Genomic DNA, 26,773 nt, shown 5'->3' with positions numbered 1-26,773 from the left:
GAAATGTTATACTTCCTGTATTACGTCACTTCATACCTCTGGGCCGAACGGAACACGTTAGCTATATCCGGTGGCTGAACTAATACTTTAAAATATAACATACAGTTGTTTCACGTGAAGTCTAAAATATAAACAATGTCGCTTTCTACTGCACGGTCATTCTTGTCAGAGGCCGGTTATGGGGAACAAGAATTGGATGCAAATTCAGCTCTCATGGAGTTGGACAAAGGTGTGTAGTTAGCCGGCTGGCAACAAGCTAGGTGGCTAGCCATTTGTTATCCGTATCAATGCGAAACTAGTTTAACAGCTTAACATTTTAAACAACTGTTCTGTGTCATGTATCCCCGGAAGTTCATGCATTCAAGGGCACACAACGGCACATTTGTTAGTTACAAGAAAGCTAGCTTCTTAGTAGCGAACGCTAGGTTTTCGCCTCAGTGACGAGCAAACTTGAACTGCATTCAGACGTTTGTCAGTTAGGCATATGGCTACAGGGGATGGAACTGAAGTTGTCCTTCCAGATCTGTGTACACTGATAAATCTACATGTTTGACTGAATTTCTGTCATTTGTTACAGGTTTGCGGTCTGGGAAGCTTGGGGAACAATGTGAAGCAGTGGTCCTCTTCCCCAAACTCTTCCAGAAGTACCCTTTCCCCATCCTCATCAACTCTGCTTTTCTGAAACTGGCAGATATCTTCAGGCTTGGGTACAGAGAATTGTGACATTTCAACTAGACATTACTCTGCCAAATCATAAATGCACTTTTCACTTGTCGTTACTGATATGTATTAAAATGCATAAACCTCTGCCTCAGAATCGTTCCAAGGCAGCTAACCAGAGTGAGTTTTGACCGTATTGTCCTCCTACTGTAATAAATAAACATACCTCTCCCCTCTTTCAGGAACAACTTTCTGCGCCTCTGTGTGTTGAAGGTGACTCAACAGAGCGAGAAGCACTTGGAGAAGATCCTTAACGTGGACGAGTTTGTCAAGAGGGTCTTCTCTGTCATCCACAGCAATGACCCTGTGGCCAGAGCCATCACTCTCAGGTGCCATAACGTGCACTTCTCTTTCCATTTTGGGTTTGATATCTTATGATGGTGGTTAAATCCACATTCCACACAGTGGCTGTGTTGCAGATTTGCATGGTGGTCATCGTTAGTCTCACATTTCAGAGAACGGATTCAGAAATATTACATACCTACAACAATGTGATTTTTTAATATTTTTTTTAATCGAGGCTAGGTTGTCATTCCCAGGCACAATTATGAGAAACCTCACTGATTCCAAAAGAAAATGTCATACATACACCATAGAAGACCAAGCTTTTATTTTTCTTTGTAAAGACTCAATCATCTTCACTTACATGATTTCTAATTCTCTGTGTTTTGTCCTGTTTTTTAAATTCAAAAAACAAAAATTATGAAGGATGCTTGGCAGTTTGGCCACTATCATCCCGGAAAGGAAGAATGCCCATCACAGCGTTCACCAAAGTCTGGATTCTCATGACAACGTCGAAGTAGAGGCCGCCATTTTTGCATCGGCCTGCTTCTCTGCACAGTCAAAGTAAGTGGGTCTCTGTTTGAGATAAGTTTCAATGTGGTCTATGTTGTCTGCCCAAACTGTCATGATTTTAACTTGGATTAATCCCTTGCAAACTGTTGAGAATTGTTTTGTTCTATGCCCCATCCAGGAAAGAGGAATAATGATGTATTCAGTGTCTGACTCATTGAACATGTTCTGTTCTTTGTCCCTTTCAATCTGTAGAGACTTTGCAGCTGGGATTTGCAACAAAATCAGTGAAATGATTCAAGGTAACATAATGTCTCTAGTATCATGTGAACATCTTGTGCAGAATCATATTACATTCTGTGAAATTTGTGTTTAGTTATTTACAAGCAACTGACCAAGCACATTGGTGGTGTTGTAGAGAAGAAAAGGCCATGCAATTCCTTTTAAGTAAAGCATCCAGGGTCATGTTCATTAGTCTACACTGTAGCAACACATTTTGCAACAAACCAATGCAAGCGTTTTGTTATTGGACAAGTTCAGATAGTACCTTCGGGTTTCTGAACTTTTTCTTCCATTTCGTGCCAACTGAACATTACCCAGTTGATCTCCCACTGGGCCGTGCTATCACTACGCTCTTCTTTCTCTCCAGGTCTGGACACCCCGGTGGACCTGAAACTGAAGCTGATCCCTATGTTGCAGCACATGCACCACAATGCCAGCCTGGCCTCTAGCAGCCGAGAGCTGCTGCAGCAGCTGGTCACCTCCTACCCCTCCACCCCCATGGTCATTGTCACCCTGCACACCTTCACCCAGCTGGCCGCCTCCTCGCTCATTGACATCCCCAAACAGGTAGTTTGATAGTTTAATAGTAACAGACACTAGGGGATAACTATGGGGACGTGGCTGGCGTGCAAACTGATATTACATTTTCAAATTGGTTAAAATTAAGGTAAAAGTCAGTTTTAGATTTTGGCTAGTCGTGCTGTCAATGGGATGCTGGTCAGGAAAATCCTCAGTCTCTCCCCAGACACTAATGGACATTAGAATCCCATTGGTACACAACTCAGACAATTTTTGGCAGCTGGACCCTATTTGGTATTAAAGTTGACACCACAGCACAGACTGAGTGCATTTCATCCAAAACAATCATACAAACAGATCTCCACGTGTAGAATTTGAGTGACAAGTGACTTCTTAATATCACCTGCAACTCTGAAGCCCAGATGACAGCAAAGCTTAGCAACAGTGGAGATTGCTAATGCAGATGCATACTGTGGCATCCACCCAGGCTATAAAATCTAAATTCCTCTCCTGAGCTCAAGAATCTGAGAGATCTGTAGAAGGCTTTTAATAATGTTTAATGGCTAGTCTATTTTTCCCCACTGTCTGCAGTTACAGCTGCTTCTCCAATATCTGAAGGAGGACCCCAGGAAAGCAGTCAAGAGATTGGCTATCCAGGACTTGAAGCTCCTGGCTAAAAAAGCCCCCCATCTCTGGAACAGAGAAAACACTCAGGTGGGGTCTTATGTCCCACACATACAATACCAGCCAAAAGTTTGTACACACCTACCCACCTTCAAGGGTTTTTCTACATTGTAGAATAATAATGAAGACATAAAAACTATGAAATAACACACATGGAATCATGTAGTAACCCAAAAATATTTAAACAAATCCAAAATATATTTGAGGTTCTTCAAAGTAGGCGCCCTTTGCCTTGATGACAGCTTTGCACACGCTTGGCATTCTCTCAACCTGCTTCCCCTGGGATGCTTTTCAGTCTTGAAGGAGTTCCCACATATGCTGAGCACTTGTTGGCTGCTTTTTCTTCACTCTGCGGCCCAACTCATCCCAAACCATCTCAACTGGTTTGAGGTTGGGTGATTGTGGGGTCCAAGTCATCTGATGCAGCACTCCATCACTCTCCTTCTTGGCCAAATAGCCCTTACACAGCCGGGAGGTGTGTTGGGTCATAATCACACTAAGCGCAAACCAGATGGGATGGCGTATCACTGCAGAATGCTGTGGTAGCCATGCTGGTTGTGTGCCTTGAATTTTAAATTAGTCACCAGCAAAGCACCATCACATCACCTCCTCCATTCTTCACGGTGGAAACCACACATGCAGAGATCATCTGTTCACCTACTCTGCGTCTCACAAAGACAAGGCGGTTGGAACCAAAAATCTCAAATTTGGACAGATTTCCACCGGTCTAATATCCATTGCTCATGTCTCTTGGCCCAAGCAAGTCTTTTCTTCTTATTGGTGTCCTTTAGTAGTGGTTTCTTTGTAGCAAAGGCCTGATTCACACAGTCTCCTCTGAACAGTTGATGTTTCGATGTGTCTGTTACTTAAACTCCGAAGTATTTATTTGGGCTGCAATTTCTAAAGCTGGTAACTCTAATGAACTTATCCTCTGCAGCAGGGGTAACTCTGCGTCTTCCTTTCCTGTGGCGGTCCTCATGAGAGCCAGTTTCATTATAGCACGTGTTGGTTTTTGTGACTACACTTCAAGAATTTTTCAAGGTTCTTGACATTTTCTGGATTGACAGACCTTCATGTTTTAAAGTAATGATGGACTGTCATTCCTTTTTGCTTATTTGAGATGTTTCTTGCCATAATATGGACTGTAATTTACCAAATAGGGTTATCTTCAGTATACCACCCCAACCATGTCACAACACAACTGATTGGCTCAAACGCATTAAGAAGGAAAGAAATTCCACAAATTAACTTTTAACAAGGCCCACCTGTTAATTGAAATGCATTCCAGGTGGCTACCTCATGAAGCTGGTTGAGAGAATGCCAAGAGAGTTCAAAGCTGTCATCCAGGCCAAGGGTGGCTACTTTGAAGAATCTAAAATATATTTTGATTTGTTTAACACTTTTTTTGGTTACTACTTGATTCCAAATGTGCTATTTCATTACTATTATTCTACAATGTAGAAAATAGTAAAAATAAAGAACCCAAACTTGACTGGTAATGTACCTACCTGCAAGTTATTCCTCCATAATCAAACTGCAAGTAGGGAATTCATTCAGTGGGTATTTTGAGGATAATCCATGTTTTCATGATACTGTGTTAATTTATTTTCATTGCAGTGCATTAAATAAATGGTTATTCCTCTGTGTGTAGACCCTGTGTGAGTGTGCCCTGAGTAGCCCTTACAACAGCCTGAAGCTGGGCATGCTGTCTGTTCTCTCAACCCTCTCTGGAACCATCGCCATCAAACAGTACTTCAACCCTGGAACAGGTACAGTATAATGCAAACAGTACTTCAACCCTGGAACAGGTACAGTATATTGCAATATTGCCTGACTTTCAGTACAGGCAATCAATCGTAAGACACATTTACTTTCAATTAAAACAATGTTTTTCTTAAGTTTAACCATGCATCGCTTTAAGTTCTTGGCCCACATTCAAAATATGTCTCGGCGTATGAGTGCTAATCTAGAATCAGGTGTAATTTGTCCATAGAATCTTATTCATATGATCTAAAGGGCAAAACTGATCCTATATCAGCACTCCCACTCTGAGACTCTTTGTGATTACGGGCCCTGCTGTTTTGGGGCCTTGTGATGTTGGGAACATTCAGTCAAGTACTCAAGTTGAGTTCAGAACTTCCCAAAACATTCCTCCTTTCTACCCCTCAGGTGGTGCTTCCGCCCCTCCCCGGCTCACTGACCTGGTTAAGCTGGTGCAGGAATGCTGTTACCACAGCAACCTGGCTGTCGCTGCCCATGGAGTCACTGTACTCGCTAACATCGCTATTTCATGTCCAGAGAAAGGTGGGCGCTGGGTATAGGGTACCACTTAGTGGTATTTGATGTCCTCTTACTCATCTTTCATTAGCTACCTGACCATCACAGGACTTCACAGGCATTTTAAAATGGGGCTTACCTTAGAAAAACTTCCAGTAGGGGACTAATTCATGGTAAAAAAAAAAGGGTTTGATGCACTCAAAGGTCTTCAAAGGCCTTCACAGATTACCTGTGCAGTATTTGGGTTTTCAGCAATACAATTACATCTCATCCATTTCTTTAACTGCGGTGTTTTGTTCTTTGCAAAAAAATATATTTTTTAATGCTTTCACTGACTTACTGTCCTGCTTTTCCTCTCCAGACATGATGCAGCTGGAGCAGGACACAGTGATGGGGTTGGAGTCTCTGCTGGTGCTCTGCAGTCAGGATGACAGCCCCAGAGCTCAGGCCACACTCAAGGTGGGTAGCACCCAGGACCCATATGTCTATACATTACTCGTACAGTGAGGGGAAAAGATGCTTGGCTTACTCAGTAGTCGTATAAACGGCCATGTGAACGCTGTAATTTATTAACTGTTAGTTTATAGATAGGTTTACAAATCTGTAATAAACAGTTATAACACATTTGTTGTAATTGTGTACTCATTCTTTTCCTCACTCCGTGTGTTTCCCTCTCACTCCCCAGACGGCTCTCACGTCATTGGTCCAGCTGCTGAAGAGTCGCCCCCACCTCAGCCAATCAGCGGTGGAGTTCCTGCTGTGCCAGCTGCACTTGGCCCGCGACCCCTCCCGCGTGCTGATGTGCCACGCCCTGGCGGCCATCGCCACTCAGTTGCCTGTGCTAGGAGAGGGCATGCTGGGGGATCTTGTGGACCTCTACCGGGTGGTCAGCCACTCGTCCACTGACAAGCAGCAGGAGCTCCTGGTGAGAGATACACAAAGCCCTAATACTAACTGTCATTGCCCTAAGGGGACTAATAAAGTTGTTGAAATGAAATGCATTTGTTTGTTTTTTACCACACAATTTAACGCTGTTCTCCAATCATGAATCCCACCTACTGGATACTGACATCTGGTTTGTGTTATCACCTCCCCTCTGCTCCCCGCAGGTTTCCTTGGCGACGGTGGTGTTTGTGGCTAGCCAGTCGTCCCTGTCGGCAGAGGTGAAGACTGTGATCAAGCAGCAGCTGGAGAACGTGGCCAACGGCTGGACGGTGTACTGTATAGCCCGGCAGGCCTCGCGCATGGTGAGTTTCTAGTCTGCGGGAAGTAAAGGTTTATTAAATCTGGCACATTTGCAGAAATGTTGATACCTGCATTGTCCCTGTCAAATTAACCTAATAAAATAAAGCAGGCACTTGTAGTCTACATCTCTCTGAAGTAAGTCCATGTAAACCCAAGTAAAGATGAATGCATAAAGCACATATATAAGCTTCCTGTTGAAGGATTATCCCCATAGACATATACTGTGATATGTATAGGGAATATCCGTGCTGCGCTCATTTAGGTTGGAATCCTAAATGCCCACACTTAACTTGGCACTCGCCTAAATCATGCATTGATGTCATTGACAGACTTTTGTGAAAACTTGAATAACACGCGCAGTTCTCAGGTTAGGATTCAGGCCTTAGTCATTAGTCACTAATACTGATGCCTCGCCTCAACACAGTATTTGGAAACGTTTCGAAAAAGCTTTTCCACCCTACTGTCCTGACCTGTGTGTTTTGTTTGCCAGCCTGCCTCCATAACATCTCGTCTGGACCTCTGTCCTCGCAGGGTTGCCATGAGTTCTCCAGCGAGCTGTACCAGAGCTTGCGGACACGTGTGGCCTCCGAGCACTTCTACTTCTGGCTCAATAGTCTGAAGGAGTTCTCCCAGGCCGAGCAGTGTCTGAACGGCCTGGAGGACGGAGACTACAGCGCCGCCATGACGGCCATCGCCGAGGCCCTGCGCTCCTACCAGAAGGGCATTGCCTCCCTCACGGTCAGTGGCTGGCAACCTGCTTATAGGAAGGCAACGGATCCATTTTTAAATCAACTGTAAACAACTGACTTGCCCCTATTGTAGGTTTCAATATGGCAGGTAGCCTAGTGGTTAGAGCGTAGGGCCAGTAACCGAAAGGTTGTCAGATCGGGGATTCGATTTTGCAAGGTATAAATCTGTCGTTCTGCCCCTGAACAAGGCAGTTAACCCACTGTTCCTAGGCCGTAATTGTAAATAAGAATTTGTTCTTAACTGACTTGCCTAGTTAAATGAAAATACAGCAGGGTTGCAGTCGATTTAAGTTTTAAATTCAGTCCATCCCGGAAGTGAATAGAAATTCTATTTCATGAGTTGAAAATATTTCCATTCGTGAATTGGATTTCAATTAACTTTGTGAATTGACTGAAATGAATTGTGAATTTACCCCAACCCTGCTGTATTGTTTTTATGTGCTGTTAAACCTGTCAGAATCCTTTTAGCCAGGTAGTACTGGAGTTCAATGGTTATTTCCAGTCTGCTTAACTATCCAGTTAATGAGCTAGGTAATATTGAAAGTCAACTCTCAACCTCTAGGCTGCCAGCACGCCCCTAAGCCCACTGTCGTACCAGTGTGACTTTGTGAAACTGCGCATTGACACGCTCCAGGGCCTGTCCCAGCTCATCTGCACCTGCAACAGCCTGAAGACCAGCCCGCCCCCTGCCATTGCCACCACCATCGCCCTAACCTCAGGCAACGAGCTGCAGCGCTGCGGACGCATCGCCATGCAGGTACAGGGGAAGGGACACTGAGTTCAAATTCTATTTCTGAATGTCAATTCAAAACCATTGAATGGTAGTACTAACATTACTCCATACAGTAAGACTGGGGGGTCAGTCTGTACAGAAGAAGGGGGTTATGAATGGCTGGCTGGATGAACACGGATATCTATTCCATCAATGGATATATAGAAACCTCTCAATCTCTATATTTTCTTTCTCCAACTCAGATGAGGGTGTCCATGGATGAGTTCCGGAGTCTTGCTGCCCGCTACGCTGACCTGTACCAATCCTCATTTGACGCTGACTCTGCCACCCTCCGTAACGTGGAACTGTATCCTTAAACATAAGAGAATGGACACGCCTTGCCCATTAAATCATTAGTAGAATCTTAGTTAAAACCACTTCCATTGACAATCCTCTCACATGTCTTTAACTGTTGGCTACAGACAACAACAGAGCTGCTTGCTGGTCTCCCATGTCATCGAGGCTCTGATACTGGACCCACATTCAGCCAGGTAAAGCTTGTTAATATGACTAACAACCTTATTCACTCATTGCTGTGTAATGTTTAGGGGATTATTTTCCTTACCACACCAGCAGCCTAACGTAGTATTCCAGGAAGTGTTGTCTTGAAGAGTTTACTTTAGTCTGGACATTTCAGTTGATTCAATCTGAATTTTACCAAAACTAATTTTATTTTGTGAAAATTCTATTGAAGCAAATGGGATATCTCTCTGTTCTGCCCTCCAGTTTCCAGGACTATGGGACCCTGGGCTCAGTGCAGACAGAGAGCGAGTATGAGAGGCGGATGATGTCCGTGTTCAACCACGTCCTGGAGGAAGTGGAGGGCCTAAGCAGGAAGCACCCTCCTGTCTCTTACCTGGTAAGGTCATCAAACTACCCAGGGTTGTGTTCATTAGGCACCAAATGAAGAAAATTGACAAACTGAGAACCACTACTTGGACAGTTTTCAGTTGCTTGCCCTAATTAACCTGTAATGATGCTTCTTCCAGCTGGTCAGTGAATGGGATGACAAAATGCTAACCTATTTGTTTTTGTTTATGTAGCACACAGGTTGTCTATGTGATGCGGTCATAGCTCTGCTTAAGGTCCCACTGTCCTTCCAGAGGTACTTCTTCCAGAAGCTTCAGTCAACCAGTATTAAGGTAACTAACTAATGCAATAAAAAAATACTATTCGGGAAATACACTACTTTAGCTCAGTTTTTGCTTTAGGAGCCATTTGATGCGTTGGTATTTAGTACACTGTAAAATGTATGTATTAGATTTGCAATAACATGAAGAAGTAGTATTTTGCATTGAAATTGATTCAGACTTATTTTTTTGTTGCTTTTCCAGCTTGCTCTTTCCCCATCTCCTCGAACCCCGACCGAGCCAATCCCAGTGCAAAACAACCAACAGCTGACTCTGAAGGTGGAGGGCGTGGTGCAGCATGGCTCCACCCCCGGACTGTTCCGCAAAATTCAGTCTGTCTGCCTCAACGTCAGCTCCACTCTTCAGAGCAAGACTGGTGGACCCGAATACAAGGTGACTCTTCACCTATCCCACCACCTGCCCTAGTCGTGATTATTGCAGTGGTTATTTACCTTACACACTACTGGTCTGTTGTTATAAACGGTTGAGGCTGTTGATGGATATCTCATACGCTTTTCCTATAAAGTTACAATGTCTCTAGCTACTATGGTTTTAGACCCTTTTTTTTTTAGCTTAATTTAGACAAAAAATTACAACTCACTGGTTCAGCTTCATTAATTGTATTTGATTAATACAACTCAATACCAAAGTATGTAACCAACAGCATATTTCATTTCCCATCAGATTCCACTGGACAGCAACACCAATGAGATTGAGCAGCGGGTGGAGCCGCACAATGACTACTTCAGCACCCAGTTCCTGCTTAACTTCTCCATCCTGGGCAGCCACATGGTCAACGTGGAGGCCTCAGTTGTGGACGAGAGCGGCATCGAGTGGAAGACCGGGCCCAAGACCACTGTGTCGGTCAAGTCCCTGGAAGACCCTTACGCCCAGCAGCTCCGCCACAACCAGCAACAGCAGCAACAGGCTCAGCAGGCTAGGCCCGAGACGGCCCCGGCCCCCCAGAGGAGTAGTGTATATGCCCGCTTCCAGTGATACCTCTAACCCATTGTGTTGTCCCATAACTTGTTTGTATGTTTCCTTTCCTTTGTCAACGCTCATCTGAAAAGACTGGACTGGAGCAATTGAGGCATGAGCAATGGCTTGGTGAGCTTTCACCTATCCATTTTTTCTTAGGTTAGTGGTCACAAAGGAAGGAACCTCCCCCCAGGAAGTTTCTTGTCTTGTAGAATTCCCGATGACTGTTTGCTAATATTCTGTCAATTATTAAAGGCCACATTTCATTGAAGCTCTGCAATGTCAGTCTTTGTGTGATTGTGGCTTGATTGTTGTCATGCTGTTTAGGGACACTAGGACAAATTCCCATTTATATTATATCTCTGTACCTTTATTAGCTTTCGATAAAGGCCTTGTATATTGGAAATATAAATGGTCAGTAAATCTACTTACTGCAGGTTAGTGCACAAGAATGCAACTATGCAACATTTAATCATTCAATTCTCTAGGTGGAGGGCTGCACCTCCATAGGGTTCCCCTGACTGTCAGTGAATCTAGTGGTCCACTTGCTATCCCCTTACTCGGTGTGGTTCCAAATAAGACCAGCAGGGGGCGACCAGTGACAATATAGTGAAGTCTACATTGCAAAACAAAATCAAATGGTAATGATATAATGGAAGAGTACTTTGCATTATTTCTACAATCTTACAAGTATGGACTACAGTCTTTTGATCAATTTATTTGCTGTTACCCACTTAGTGCACTGTGTATGTAGCACTCTGCCTTGTGATATTTTTTCTGTACTCAACACAATATGTTGTTGTTAGGTACAATTAATTTGTATTCCACAATAGTTTCAGTGATGGGCCGAATAGGCCTATGCACCGGTGATATTTAATTGTCTCCTGTAGGCCGTCATTGTAAATAAGAATATGTTCTTAACTGGCTTGCCTAGTTAAATTAAATAAATACATTTGCCAGAGAGAGTGACTGGATCTTCGGCAATGTCAAGGTTCAAATGCACCTTGCTCTTCTTGCTCTCTGGATTTAAAATATGCTACAGCGTTCACAATGAACTGGCGGGAAAGTTTGAACGCAATGGGCGCGCGGAGGACAAATCTGTTTTCGTTTACGATTAAATGTATTACGTCAGAATGCCCAATTCATAGACACGGAGTCAGAATAATGTCATTTAATAGGCTCTCCATGACCCACTGTTAAAATGTTTCCAATCAGTCTAATTTGCATACACATTTTGATTGGATGATAGCTGTGAGGGTTATCGAATCAGGATAAAATCCTATGATTTCATAAAATATCAACATTCTATCATTAAAGATTTCCTGTCATTTGCCGGGTGCATTTGCAAATGACAGGAGAGGCAAGGAGTGGAATGTAATAGCTGAACAGAGACGGCAACCAGGCGAATGGTTAATCACCTCTGTCTCTAAAGCGTTTGATGCTGTTTGTCAGGCAGAGCTTGCGCAGATCCACGTTCTCAGCGTCGTCGTCATAAATGATATTCTCCTCTGGTGGCCGCTCCATAAGTAGCTAGCGATAATCGAACGGGTCGGTGAAACTAGCGGAGCAGAATGTTAAATATCACCCGATGTGCAAACTGAAACGCTGTCGCATTTGCACTAAAACAACGGCGTGTTATATGGCTCTTCCAGCAAGGGATTGTTGCAATTGGATTAAAGTAGACGCAAGAGATGTAGATAGAAATGTCTAGCTAGCCAAAGTACTAGCTAACCGATGTTGCATCGATGGAATTATTCGAGTGCCATTGATTGAGATGCACCCAGCGACGCTAAATGAGTGGCTAACTAGCTACATGGATAGTATTAGCGGCTAGCTAGCCGTGACGGGAGTGTGGACGTTTAGTAACGTTGTGTGAATGGGAGATATACCATTTTGATACATACCTCAATGTTTAAGGATCTAACATGTTAACTAAATACATGTGACTTGGTATTCATCCATGCTAAGCCAGCGTTCTGTTTTATCGTCCGGAAGCGACATTTGGACGGGGGGACAGTAGCTAACGTTACTAAGATTGGGTGAGTTACAGTAAGAAGATCAAGTGAAAAGAACATTGATGTTAACTAGCCATTTGCTGGAACGTCTGATAGTGATTTAGATTTTATCGCCCTTGTGTTTAACTAGTAGCTAAATTGGCTAGATAGCCAGGATTAGCTAACCACACAAGGCTAGTTAGCCAGCTAATAAGACATTGGTGCAGAATAAATAAAATCGGACTTTGTACAAACACCTTACAAAATCTATGGAAATGGCAGCTAGCATGTCCCCTCAAACTTGACTGTGTCGATATTGAAGATGGAAATGGTTGGTGGTGGCTTATTAGTTAGCCAGCCAGCTAAGAACAGCGTCTGTCCAGCACTTCAAAATCCGTTATACCGCTAAAGTAAGCTACCGGGCTAACGTTAGCCAGCTTAGCAACTAATGTTAACAGCCGGTAGCTAGACGTTGTACGTCTGTTTCAGTCAGAGCATCATTTGATTGGCTTAACATTAACTAGTAGTTGACAATGCCCTGGTTGAAGATAACAACACAGCTAATAGCTTTATATTTCTAAGAATTCGCTGAATATCTAGCCAGCTAAGTCAGTTGGTATGGGATCTACTACTGGACAAAGTCAACTGTTGTGGGTCTGTTCATTCCATGACCTCCACGTTGTACTGGACTTGCAAGATGTGGAGACATGATTTAAATCCGGAGTCCTGCTCAATGATATTAGCTAGCTGGCAGCATCTATTGTAACTATAAAGCACATTGAAACTATAACATGGATAACCGAGCCCAACGTTAGTCTCTAGAAAGGTTGCCCCCATTTTCAGGTAGTTAGTTAGCTAACGTTTGTTGTTAGGTTGTCCATGCATCCTATTTAGAACGGCCGAACAATATTTGTAGCTAGCCAACTAACGTTAGCTAGTTTAAATCAAATTTCAAATCAAATGTATTTATATAGCCCTTCGTACATCAGCTGATATCTCAAAGTGCTGTACAGAAACCCAGCCTAAAACCCCAAACAGCAAGCAATGCAGGTGTAGAAGCACATATCGTTACATATCGGCATGCTTTTCTTAGCTAACGTTAGCCATGTTTTCTAGTTAGTCATATTTTTCAAGTTTGTACCACTCATAAATAATTGCTAGCTAACTGGTTTTCTCCCTGTTTTCACAGGCAGTGTGCCTCAGTATGGCACAACTTCTAGAAGGTGCCCGCAACCTGGGCTGGGTACTCCTGAACTCCTTCCTTCGTTTCATCTTTGTCTTCATTAATAACTGTGTAGCAATCCCTTCCTATTGCCTCTACTGCATTCTTCTTCAACCCCTCAGAGTAATGGACAGCCGTACTTTCTGGCTCATTGAAGGAATAATGTTCAAATGGATGTTGGCAATGGTGTCACAGTGGGGCTGGGTTGCAGGCTATACAGGTAAGATGCTACACAACAAGCCTGGAATGCTTTTCTTTGGATCAAAGTCGTGGTTGAAACTGGGAATGGTTATGAATGCATGGGGTTACTGTGGACACAACCCGTCATTATCATTGGTTCAGACTGGTGTGGTGGAATCAAAGTATTGATTTCAACAACCCTTTCAATATCACCTGATCTCCTTTCAGAATAACTTGTACCTCAACTGCAAGACCAATAGCTACTGTCTGTAGGAACTAGGAAGTTCATGCTGAACAGGTCATCCCCCTTGTATACGTTATGTGTCCTTTTGGTTTAAGACCATACACAATTGCTTCAAGTGTCATCACATTCTCATATAGTAGGCAAGTCTGTATAGTACAGTGAGTGTAATCACTTGATACATACAGTCCTGTTTTGCCGGCAACACTTTCTAAGTTCATTCACACAAAAAAAGTGCCAGGGGTTCCCACTTTCAACTGGCTGATTGGGAGCCACATTTCCCTCTGAGCAGTGTTCCAAGACAAATGCTTATATATTACAAAGTGCTGAACATGAGGATCAACAAGGCCTGCTGATAAATAATGCATCGAACACCGACTTGTTTTTGCAATGTGCAGTGCATTCAGAAAGTATTCAGACCCCCGTTTCAACATTTTGTTACTTTACAGCCTTATTCTAAAATTGATTGAATTGTCTCCCCCCCCCCCCCCCATCAAATTACACAATACCCATTACTGACAGCAGAAACCAGATTTGAGAAATTCTAGCAAATGTATTAAAAATAAATGTAAATATCACATTTAATTAAGTATTCAGGCCCTTTACTCAGTACTTTGTTGAAGCATCTTTGGCAGCGATTACAGCCTGGGTTTGATGCTACAAGTTTGACGCACATGTGTTTGGAGAGTTTCTCCCATTCTTCTCTGCAGATCCTCTCAAGCTCTGTCGGGTTGGATGGGGAGCATCGCTGCTCAGCTACATTTCGGTCTCGCCAGAGATGCTCGGATCAGGTTCAAGTCTGGACTCTGGCTGGGCCACTCGAGGACATTCAGAGACTTGTCCCAAAGCCACTCCTGTGTTGTCTTGGCTGTGTACTTAGGGTTGTTGTCCTGTTGGAAGGTGAACTTTTGCCCCAGTCTGAGTGCTCTGTAGCAGGTTTTCATCAGTACTTTGCTCCGTTTCATGTTTCCCTGACTCGTCCCTGCCGCTGAAAAACATCCCCACTGCATGATGCTGCCACCACCATGCTTCACCGTATGGATGGTGCCAGGTTTCCTCCAAGACGTGGTGCTTGGCATTCAGGCCAAAGAGTTCAATCTTGGTTTCATCAGACCACAGAATCTTGTTTCTCATGGTCAGAGTCCTTTAGGTGCTTTTTGGCAAACTCCAAGCAGGCTGTCATGTGCCTTTTACTGCGTTGCTTCCATCTGGCCACTCAAACATAAAGGCCTGATTGGTGGAGTACTGAACAGATGGTTGTCCTTCTGGAATGTTCTCCCATCTCCACAGAGGAACTCTGGACCTCTGTCAGTGACCATCGGTTTCTTGATCACCTCCCTGATGACAGCCCTTCTCCCCCGATTGTCTTGGTTGTTTCAAACTTCCATTTAAGAATGTTGGTAGGCCACTTTGTTCTTGGTGACCTTCAATGCTGCAGACTGTTTTTTTGGTACCGTCCCCCAGATCTTTGCAACTTTTTTGGTTCTGTTCCCCAGATCTTAAAACTTCTTAGGGCTGCAATCCTGTTAAAGGGATTGATATGACAACAGCCAGTGAAAGTGCAGAGTGCCAAATTCAAAGCAACAAATCTCATAATTAAAATGTCTCAAACATACATGCATCTTATACCATTTTAAAGGTAATCTTGTTGTTAATCCCACCAAAGTGTCTGATTTTCAAATAGGTTTTACAGCGAAAGCACCACAAACGATTATGATAGGTCAGAGCCAAGCCACAGAAAAACACAGCCATTTTTCCAGCCAAAGAGAGGAGTCACAAAAAGCACAGAGATAAAATGAATCACTAAACTTTGATCTTCATCAGTTGACACTCATAGGACTTCATGTTACACAATACATGTATGTTTTGTTCGATAGAGTGCATGTAAAAAAAATTATAATAATCTCAGTATACATTGGCGCGTTATGTTCACTAGTTCCAAAAACTTCCGGTGATATTGCAGAGAGCCACATCATTTTACAGAAATACTCATTATAAATGTCGATGAAAATACAATTGTTAGACATGGAAATATAGATACACTTCTCCTTAATGCAATCGCTGTCAGATTTCAAAAAAGCTTTACGGAAAAAGCAAACCAATCTGAGTACAGCCAAAAAGATATACGCAATATTGGGTAGTCAACATTAGTCATTAATAGCATTATAAATATTCACTTACCTTTGATCTTCATCAGAATGCACTCCCAGGAATCCCAGTTCCACATTAAGTGTTTGATAATGTCCATCATTTATGTCCAAAGACCTACTTTTGATAGCACGTTTGGTAAACAAATCCAAAGTCATGCAGTGCGTTCCCTAGTTGCAGACAATGTCTATAGAAACATGTCAAATGATGTATGGAATCAATCTTTAGGATGTTTTTAACATAACTTCAATAATATTCCAAACTATGTCTGTAGAAAAGCAATGGGACGAGAGCTAACTCTCGTGACCGCGCCTCAGAGCCTGTGGCAATCTGCCAGACACCTGGCTCAAACAGCCCTTATGAGCCCCCACTTCACAGTTGAATCCTCAAACAAGTTTCTAAAGACGGTTGACATCTAGTGGAAGCCTTTGGAAGTGCAACAAAACCAATATCCCACTGTGTATTCAATAGGGGCTGGGTTAAATTGACCAACCTCAGATTTCCCACTTCCTGTTTGGATTTCTTCTCAGGTTTTTGCCTGCCATATGAGTTCTGTTATACTGACATACATCCTTCATATGCATATATTTGCAACTGGGACTGAGGAGCAGGCCATTTACTCTGGGCACCTTTCATCCAAGCTACTCAATACTGCCCCTGCAGCCATAAGAAGTTAACCTGTGACAGGACTGCCAACGCACCCGTTCTCTCCATATGAGTAACCCCTTTACGCATTAGATCAGTAGTTACTTACATGGCTATTACTTTTCGGGAACAGTCGGGTAAATAACAGCTGAAGCTGCTGTGATTCTGAGTATCTTGCGTGACTCATTGCTACATAGCTTTTCATAACTCCCTGTCAACATAATATTGTCTACTCTTGGTTAAATGAGAATTTAGGGAAAGTACCGTGTTTGGAAGAACAGTGTGTGCAGTAGCAATTTTGTATTTTAGAAATGTCAAGTGGTGCATTGTGGCGATAAGATATGGACCTGTATATTTTTACCACGAGAGAGAGAATTTGAATAGCCTATTCCCACCAGAGGCTGATGGGACGAGCGATAGGAGTACGGGCTCATTGTAATGGCTGGAATGGAATAAATGTAACCGTATCAACCATGTGGAAACCACATGTTTGACACATTTCCATGTATTGCACTCCAGCCTTTACACAGAGCCCGTCCTCCTTATAGCTCCTCCCACCAGACTCCTCTGATTCACACCAGTAATATTACCATATGTATATCAGCCACCAGCTGCTTCTCCTCATCTCTCTTATGGACTGTATTCTTAGATTCTTGAGAACCTGCAATGCCTACACTTAAAACCACAATGCTGATTTTGTATTACAGCCCAACAGCAGCTCCACCACTAAATTAGGTGTAGGCCTAATTCTGAGGACTGGGGAAATGCAAACACTCCAATAGAGTTGTGGATACAAGGACTCATGGTCCACGAGAATGACATGAATGTTATACTGATTTTGGACCTATATTGTTTACAAAGACTCATGCGTATATATGAGTATTGATAGGTTAAGGCAGTTGTACTAAGCTTGAAGCAGTTCAAAATTCATTTGTTTAATTGAAAACTATATATATACTGCTCAAAAAAATAAAGGGAACACTAAAATAACACATCCTAGATCTGAATGAAATATTCTTATTAAATACTTTTTTCTTTACATAGTTGAATATGCTAACAAAGAATCACACAAATTATCAATGGAAATCAAATTTATCAACCCATGGAGGTCTGGATTTGGAGTCACACTCAAAATTAAAGTGGAAAACCACACTACAGGCTTATCCAACTTTGAAGTAATGTCCTTAAAACAAGTCAAAATTAGGCTCAGTAGTGTGTGTGGCCTCCACGTGCCTGTATGACCTCCCTACAACGCCTGGGCATGCTCCTGATGAGGTGGCGGATGGTCTCCTGAGGGATCTCCTCCCAGACCTGGACTAAAGCATCCGCCAACTCCTGGACAGTCTGTGGTGCAACGTGGCGTTGTCTTGCATTAGGAGGAACCCAGGGCCAAACGCACCAGCATATGGTCTCACAAGGGGTCTGAGGATCTCATCTCGGTACCTAATGGCAGTCAGGCTACCTCTGGCGAGCACATGGAGGGCTGTGTGGCCCTCCCAAAGAAATTCCGCCCCACACCATGACTGACCCATCGCCAAACCGGTCATGCTGGAGGATGTTGCAGGCAGCAGAACGTTCTCCACGGCGTCTCCAGACTCTGTCACGTGCTCAGTGTGAACCTGCTTTCATCTGTGAAAGCACAGGGCGCCAGTGGCAAATTCGCCAATCTTGGTCTTCTCTGGCAAATGCCAAACGTCCTACACGGTGTTGGGCTGTAAGCACAACCCCACCTGTGGATGTCGGGCCCTCATACCACCCTCATGGAGTCTGTTTCTGATCGTTTGAGCAGACACATGCACATTTGTGGCCTGCTGGAGGTCATTTTGCAGGGCTCTGGCAGTGCTCCTCCTTGCACAAAGGCGGAGGTAGCAGTCCTGCTGCTGGGTTGTTGCCCTCCTATGGCCTCCTCCACGTCTCCTGATGTACTGGCCTGTCTCCTGGTAGCGCCTCCATGCTCTGGACACTACGCTGACAGACACAGCAAACCTTCTTGCCACAGCTCACATTGATGTGCCATCCTGGATGAGCTGCACTACCTGAGCCACTTGTGTGGGTTGTAGACTCCGTCTCATGCTACCACTAGAGTGAAAGCACCGCCAGCATTCAAAAGTGACCAAAACATCAGCCAGGAAGCATAGGAACTGAGAAGTGGTCTGTGGTCACCACCTGCAGAACCACTCCTTTATTGGGGGTGTCTTGCTAATTGCCTATAATTTCCACCTGTTGTCTATTCCATTTGCACAACAGCATGTGAAATTCATTGTCAATGTGTTGCTTCCTAAGTGGACAGTTTGATTTCACAGAAGTGTGATTGACTTGGAGTTACATTGTGTTGTTTAAGTGTTCCCTTTATTTTTTTGAGCAGTGTATATATACACACACACACACACACACACACACTTGAAGTCGAAAGTTTTACATATACCTAAGCCAAATACATTTAAACTCAGTTTTTCACAATTCCCTGTCTTAGGTCAGTTAGGATCACCACTTTATTTTAAGAATGAGAAATGTTAGAATAGTAGAGAATTATTTCAGCTTTTATTTCTTTCATCACATTCCTAGTGGGTCAGAAGTTTACATACACTCAATTAGAATTTGATAGCATTGCCTTTAAATTGTTTCACTTGGGTCAAACGTTTCGGGTGGCCTTCCACAAGCTTCCGACAATAAGTTGGGTGAATTTTGGCCTTTCCTTTTGACAGAGCTTGTGTAACTGAGTCAGGTTTGTAGGCCTCCTTGCTCGCACACGCTTTTTCAGTTCTGCCCCAAATTTTTCTATAGGGTTGAAGTCAGGGCTTTGAGATGGCAACTCCAATACCTTGACTTTGTTGTCCTTAAGCCATTTTGCCACAACTTTGGAAGTATGTTTTGTGAAGTGCAGCAAAGCACCCCCACAACATGATGCTGCCACCCCCGTGCTTCACGGCTGGGATGGTGTTCTTCAGCTTGCAAGCCTCCCCCTTTTTCCTCCAAACATAACGATGGTCATTATGGCCAAACAGTTCTATTTTTGTTTTATCAGACCAGAAGACATTTCTTCAAAAAGTACGATCTTTGTCTCCATGTGCAGTTGCAAACCATAATCTGGCTTTTCATATCTAGGAGACAGAACACGTCTCCTTCCTGAGCGGTATGAAGGCTGCGTGGTCCCATGGTGTTTCTACTATATTTTTTGTACAGATGAACGTGGTACCTTCAGGCATTTTGAAATTGCTCCCAGGGATGAACCAGACTTGTGAAGGTATTTAATAATTTTTTTCTGACGTCTTGGCTGATTTCTTTTGATTTTCCCATGATGTCAAGCAAGAGGCACTAAGTTTGAAGGTAGGCCTTGAAATACAGTGCCTTGCGAAAGTATTCGGCCCCCTTGAACTTTGCGACCTTTTGCCACATTTCAGGCTTCAAACATAAAGATATAAAACTATTTTTTTGAAGAATCAACAACAAGTGGGACACAATCATGAAGTGGAACGACATTTATTGGATATATAAAACTTTTTTAACAAATCAAAAACTGAAAAATTGGGCGTGCAAAATTATTCAGCCCCTTTGCTTTCAGTGCAGCAAACTCTCTCCAGAAGTTCAGTGAGGATCTCTGAATGATCCAATGTTGACCTAAATGACTAATGATGATAAATACAATCCACCTGTGTGTAATCAAGTCTCCGTATAAATGCACCTGCACTGTGATAGTCTCAGAGGTCCGTTAAAAGCGCAGAGAGCATCATGAAGAACAAGGAACACACCAGGCAGGTCCGAGATACTGTTGTGAAGAAGTTTAAAGCCGGATTTGGATACAAAAAGATTTCCCAAGCTTTAAACATCCCAAGGAGCACTGTGCAAGCGATAATATTGAAATGGAAGGAGTATCAGACCACTGCAAATCTACCAAGACCTGGCCGACCCTCTAAACTTTCAGCTCATACGAGGAGAAGATTGATCAGAGATGCAGCCAAGAGGCCCATGATCACTCTGGATGAACTGCAGAGATCTACAGCTGAGGTGGGAGACTCTGTCCATAGGACAACAATCAGTCGTATATTGCACAAATCTGGCCTTTATGGAAGAGTGGCAAGACGAAAGCCATTTCTTAAAGATATCCATAAAAAGTGTTGTTTAAAGTTTGCCACAAGCCATCTGGGAGACACACCAAACATGTGGAAGAAGGTGCTCTGGTCAGATTAAACCAAAATGGAACTTTTTGGCAACAATGCAAAACGTTATGTTTGGCGTAAAAGCAACACAGCTCATCACCCTGAACACACCATGCCCACTGTCAAACATGGTGGTGGCAGCATCATGGTTTGGGCCTGCTTTTCTTCAGCAGGGACAGGGAAGATGGTTAAAATTGATGGGAAGATGGATGGAGCCAAATACAGGACCATTCTGGAAGAAAACCTGATGGAGTCTGCAAAAGACCTGAGACTGGGACGGAGATTTGTCTTCCAACAAGACAATGATCCAAAACATAAAGCAAAATCTACAATGGAATGGTTCAAAAATAAACATATCCAGGTGTTAGAATGGCCAAGTCAAAGTCCAGACCTGAATCCAATCGAGAATCTGTGGAAAGAACTGAAAACTGCTGTTCACAAATGCTCTCCATCCAACCTCACTGAGCTCGAGCTGTTTTGCAAGGAGGAATGGGAAAAAATGTCAGTCTCTCGATGTGCAAAACTGATAGACATACCCCAAGCGACTTACAGCTGTAATCGCAGCAAAAGGTGGCGCTACAAAGTATTAAACTTCTTGCCCCTACTTGAGACGCATATGTCCCAAGTAGGCACCTGGAAATGCAAATGCGCTACGCTAAATGCTAAATGTACTCGTTAAAACTCAAACCTTGATCAAAATTCACAAGCAGGGTATTAAATTAAAGCTACACTCGTTGTGAACCTAGCCAGCAAGTCAGATTTTTAAAATGCTTTTCGGCGAAAGCATCAGAAGCTATTATCTGATAGCATGCACCCCCCAAAATGCCAGCTCCACACGTAAACAACAGATTTTGCGATAGACGGCGCTACCCAAAACGCAGAAATAAAATATAAAACATTCATTACCTTAGACGAGCTTCTTTCTTGGCACTCCTATATGCCCCATAAACATCACTATTGGGTCTTTTTTTCGTTTAAATCGGTCCATATATACCCAAAATAGCTTTGTATGGAAGTTGTGTCATTCAGAAAAATTCATCGTTTTTAAACGCTGCGTAATTTTTTAAAATTAAAAAAGTCGACGATAAACTTTCACAAAACACTTCGAAATCCTTTTGTAATCCAACTTTAGGTATTAGTAAACGTTTATAATCTATCAAAACGATTACAGGGCGATGTCTCTTCAATAGGTCCTCACTTCAACAACAATGCAATCTGATCTCTCGCTAAACTGCATCCGGGTGAAGACTGGAGAACTTGGGGTCAGACAGATGGATTTTCCAACAATTAATTCGATTGAAAATTAGTACAATGGCGCCATCGTGCGGAATTTGTAGATGGTGCAGGCAAATTCCCATTAAATTCTGTTCTCCTTTAACAACTGGTGGAAGTGACTTATGGAAATTATTTTTTGCTTTCAGAGAGCAGTTTTTCTTGCGTTTTTCAATGAAACACACGCTCTGTTATAGTCACAGCCGTGATTTAACCAGTTTTATAAACTTCAGAGTGTTTTCTATCCACACATACTAATCATATGCATATACTATATTCCTGGCATGAGTAGCAGGACGCTGAAAAGTTGCGCGATTTTTAACAGAATTTTCAAAAAAGGAGGGGGTAGGATGAAGAGGTTAAAATTAACACCAGGGGCTGAATAATTTTGCACGCCCAATTTTTCAGTTTTTGATTTGTTAAAAAAGTTTGAAATATCCAATAAATGTCGTTCCACTAAATGATTGTGTCCCACTTGTTGTTGATTCTTCACAAAAAAATACAGTTTTATATCTTTATGTTTGAAGCCTGAAATGTGGCAAAAGGTCGCAAAGTTCAAGGGGGCCGAATACTTTCGCAAGGCACTGTATATCCACAGGTACTCCTCCAATTGACTCAAATGATGTCAATTAGTTTATCAGAAGCTTCTAAAGCCATGACATTTTCTGGAGTTTTCCAAGCTGTTGAAAGACACAGTCAACTTAGTGCATGTAAACTTCTGACCCACTGGAATTGTGATACATTGAAATAATCTGTCTGTAAATAACTGTTGGCAAAATTGCTTTTGTCATGCACAAAGTGGATGTCCTAACCGACTTGCCAAAACTATACTTTGTTAACAAGAAATTTGTGGAGTGGTTGAAAAACGAGTTTTAATGACTCCAACCTAAGTGAATGTAAACTTCCGACTTCAACTCTATGTATTCAGACCTTTTGCTATAAGCTTTGCATTTGAGCTCATTGATTATCCTTGATGTTTCTACAACTTGATTGGAGTCCACCTGTGGTAAATTCAATTGATTGGACATGACTTGGAAAGGCACACACCTGTCTATATAAGGTGCCACAGTGGACGGTGCATTTCAGAGCAAAAACCAAGCTATAAGGTCGAAGGAATTGTCCATAGAGCTCTGAGACAGGATTGTGTTAGCACAGATCTGGGGAAGGGTACCAACAAATGTCTGCAGCATTGAAGATCCCAAGAACACAGTGGCCTCCATCATTCTTAAATGGAACAAGTTTGAAACCACCAAGACTCTTCCTAGAGCTGGCCGGGCGGACAAACTGAGCATCGGGGGAGAAGGGCCTTGGTCAGGGAGGTGACCAGGAACCCGACGGTCACTCTGACAGAGCTCCAGAGTTCCTCTGTGGAGATGGGAGAACCTTCCAGAAGGACAACCATCTCTGCAGCATTCCACCAATCAGGCCGTTATGTTAGTGGCCATATGGAAGCCACTCCTCAGTAAAAGGCACATGCTAGCCCACTTTGAGTTTGCCAAAAGGCACCTAAAGGACTCAGACCATGAGAGACAACATTCTCTCGTCTGATGAAACCAGGATTGAACTATTTGGCCTGAATGTTAAGCGTCACGTCTGGAGAAAACCTGGCACCATCCCTATGATGAAGCATGGTGGTGACAGCATCGTACTGTGGGTATGTTTTTATTCGGCAGGCACTGGGAGACTAGTCAGGATTAATGGATCGATAAACAGAGCCAAGTACAGAGATTCTTGATGAAAACCTGTTTCAGAGCACTCTGGACCTCACCCTAGTGTGAAGGTTCACTTTCAAACGAGACAACGACCCTAAGTATACAGCCAATACAACGCAGCAGTGGCAACAAGTCTCAATGTCCTTGAGTGGCCCAGCCAGACCTGGGACTTGAACCTGATTGGACATCTCTGGAGAGACCTAAAAATAGCTGAACAGTAACACTCCCAATCCAACCTGACCGAGCATGAGAGGATCAGCAGAGAAGAATGGAAGAATCTCCCCAAATACAGATGTGCCAAGCTTGTAGCGTCACACAATTCTATAGTCGCTGCCAAAGGTGCTTCAACAAAGTACTGAGTAAAGGGTTTGAAAACTCCAAACATTTGCATAAGTATATTTTAAATGAGTGAATATCTGAACTTGTTTTTAATCCATTTTAGAATAAGACTGTAACAAAATGTGATGTTAAGGTGTCTCAATACTTTCCGAAGTCACTGTATATCACATCTTTGAAACCATTTGAACAGCAGGAAGTCTTTCAGATTGTGTCTTATTAGGCCCAACAGGCAAAGATCAACTAGGCCACATTCATATGAATTAATTTAACAAAGAAACAGATGCACTTCAACTCAAATGTTGGGCTAAATTGAGGTTACATCCATCTGCTGTTACTGAAGCGGACTTTCCATTTTCTCCTGATAAAACTGGAGGGTTATTTTCAAGCAGAATTGTCCATAGCAGGGTTGCAGTTTGGGAGTCCAGACTTCCTGACTCGTGCACCTGGGTGTGTGTATCCTCATGGGTGATTCAGTGGGCCTAGGAAACCAAATTGAAACTATCCAAAACCACCTTTTATGCTCGCTCTCCTCCCACAGTCCCCTCAATCAGCTAAACCTGTTAAAAACAATAACTCCCTCAACGGAATAAATTATGGTGTGGGTGAGTTTACTTGCTCGGCACTGACATGAGGCAAAGATCCTGTATCTAGGTCTATGGTGTAACTCCAGTTAGGCTGTTGTGTCCACTCTGTGCAGTAAACTCACCCCACACCCTCTTGCCTCATCTCTCCCATTGAGGGAGTTCTTGTTCACCATGCATGTGTAAAGTAGGTTCCTTGATGCGAGTTGATACCTGCCTGTATGCAGGGCATGATGGTTGCTGAAAACCTGTATTATACACACAGGAAAATCTTAATTGTGTACTCCTCTCCTCAAAACCCATGAGAGAAAGGTCAGAGGGGTGGTACCTCTGGCTTTCTCATCCAATAGTGTTTTGTGACAAGGAGTATGCAATTGAGATCTACTCACACTCCAATCAATCACACTTATTTATAAAGCCTTTTTTTTTACATCCGCAGATGTCACAAAGTGCTATATTGAAACCCCAAACATTGGTATCAAGACTTGGATACTATGGGATGATTACACATGTATTCCCCTCACTCACACACTGGGTGTGATTTTCTGTATCCTGCCCATGTCAACATTGAATACTAAGTTCAAAAGTACACTGAACAAAAATATAACTGCAACATGCAACAGTATTTTTCTAAGATTTTACTCTGTTATAGTTCATATTAGAATGTAAACTGAAAACTTCATTAGGCACTAAGCTATGGATTTTCACATGTACAGATCCTTGCGACCTGGGGCCGTGCGTTATGGCGGCAGATGAATGGCACAACAATGGGCCAGGATCTCGTCACAGTCTCTCTGCGTTCAAATTGCCATCAATAAAATGCAATCGTGTTCATTGTCCTTAGCTTATGCCTGTCCATGCAATTACCCCACAGCCACCATGGGGCACTCTGTTCATAACTTTGACATTGGCAAACTGCTGGCCCACACGGTCTGCCATTGCCCGGTATGGTTGAAAGCGGGATTAATCTGTGGAGAACACACTTCTGAGCATGCAGATGAGGTTTCTGAAAGTTTGTGTGTAAATTCTTCACTTGTGCAAACCCACAGTTTATCAGCTGTCAGGTGACTGGTCTCAAACGATCCCGCAGGTAAGGAAGCTGGATGTGGAGGTCCTGGGCTGGTGTGGTTACACGTGGTCTGCAGTTGTGAGGCCGGTTGAATGTACTACCAAATTCCCTAAAATCACGTTAGAGTTGACTTTTGGGAGAGAAATTAACATTACTCACTCAGGCAAACGCTCTGGTGGACATTCCTGCAGTCGGCATGCCAATTTCACGCTCCCTCAACTTGAGACATCTGTGGCGTTTTGTGACAACTGCTAATTTTAGTGGCTGTCACCAGCACATGTTTAGTTTATATTTTTGTTCAGTGTAGTATAGCCAGTTTCCAGGTTCTGGGTACAAAAGGTATGTCATATAGAAAAGATAATGCTCTGTTGATTGAGTATTCAACCACATTCCCACTCCTCTCTCCATATCACCCCATGGGCAGACCTGTATGACAGACTAGGGTGCATCAACAGAGCTACACCAATTCTGAGTGTTACAGAACATCTGTATAGCATGGCAGAATGTGAGTGCAATGCATGCGTACCAGATCTGTCTCTACCTCCACACTGAGGTCAAAGTTCACTGGGGCTTCCTGCTCACCAGTCTGCTCTCTGAGTAGAAGCAGTGCCGATCCCTGTATTCCCAGATCATGGAGGAATGTGAGAGAGAGCGAAGAGAAATTAGCAGATCTGTAAAAAAAATATATGTATATAATACAGAAAGACTTAAGTATTTGGAGTCTCACAACTGGTCTGCAGTGTTACTATTTCACAACTTGGTAGGAACATGATCAATAATGTGTAGCAAATACTGTATAAACACATGATCAGCCTTTACGGAGGTAAATTTCTTTCTCATTAATATAAGGTCACCGTGGATGTTATATTTTGTAACGTTAATGTCAACATATGGTGCTATTTGGCCTGTCCTATGACTTCTGCACCCTTTCACTCCACTAAGCAGCAACGTTGCATCCAGGTTGTCTGCCCAGAATGTTACATCGCTAGGCCGAGACAGGTGCCCTAGTAGGCTGGGAAGGCGGGATTAGAGTGAATGGCAACATCTTGGTTGTGGCCGTTTGAT

At 43.1% G+C, this 26,773-nt stretch overlaps 2 protein-coding genes across 2 annotated transcripts in view; both read left to right on the top strand.

Moving 5' to 3' along the window:
• Nucleotides 1-27: 27 nt before the first annotated feature.
• On the top strand, nucleotides 28-10,416 carry LOC139407734 (integrator complex subunit 7-like). The gene is made up of 20 exons (XM_071151588.1): nucleotides 28-229; nucleotides 578-707; nucleotides 903-1,049; nucleotides 1,429-1,566; nucleotides 1,768-1,814; nucleotides 2,162-2,361; nucleotides 2,905-3,027; nucleotides 4,649-4,766; nucleotides 5,167-5,301; nucleotides 5,636-5,733; nucleotides 5,960-6,199; nucleotides 6,384-6,521; nucleotides 7,051-7,257; nucleotides 7,831-8,025; nucleotides 8,244-8,347; nucleotides 8,463-8,531; nucleotides 8,767-8,899; nucleotides 9,084-9,182; nucleotides 9,375-9,563; nucleotides 9,855-10,416. Exons 1-20 carry the CDS (start codon nucleotides 136-138, stop codon nucleotides 10,164-10,166), a joined length of 2,916 nt encoding a protein of 971 aa, XP_071007689.1. The 5' UTR covers nucleotides 28-135; the 3' UTR covers nucleotides 10,167-10,416.
• A 1,254-nt stretch (nucleotides 10,417-11,670) lies between these two features.
• The window catches only part of LOC139406966 (acyl-CoA:lysophosphatidylglycerol acyltransferase 1-like), an 85,291-nt gene continuing 70,188 nt past the window's right edge, over nucleotides 11,671-26,773 (top strand). The window contains exons 1-2 of the mRNA XM_071150184.1: nucleotides 11,671-12,187; nucleotides 13,332-13,584. Of these exons, the coding sequence (XP_071006285.1) occupies nucleotides 13,347-13,584 (238 nt within the window). The 5' untranslated portion in view covers nucleotides 11,671-12,187; nucleotides 13,332-13,346. The remainder of the gene's footprint in view (nucleotides 12,188-13,331; nucleotides 13,585-26,773) is intronic.

The sequence above is a fragment of the Oncorhynchus clarkii genome, chromosome 4 (assembly GCF_045791955.1).
Source record: "Oncorhynchus clarkii lewisi isolate Uvic-CL-2024 chromosome 4, UVic_Ocla_1.0, whole genome shotgun sequence".
Taxonomy (NCBI): domain Eukaryota; kingdom Metazoa; phylum Chordata; class Actinopteri; order Salmoniformes; family Salmonidae; genus Oncorhynchus; species Oncorhynchus clarkii.
The sequence above is the reverse complement of the archived record's forward strand: the minus strand, read 5'-3'. Positions and strand labels throughout refer to the sequence as shown.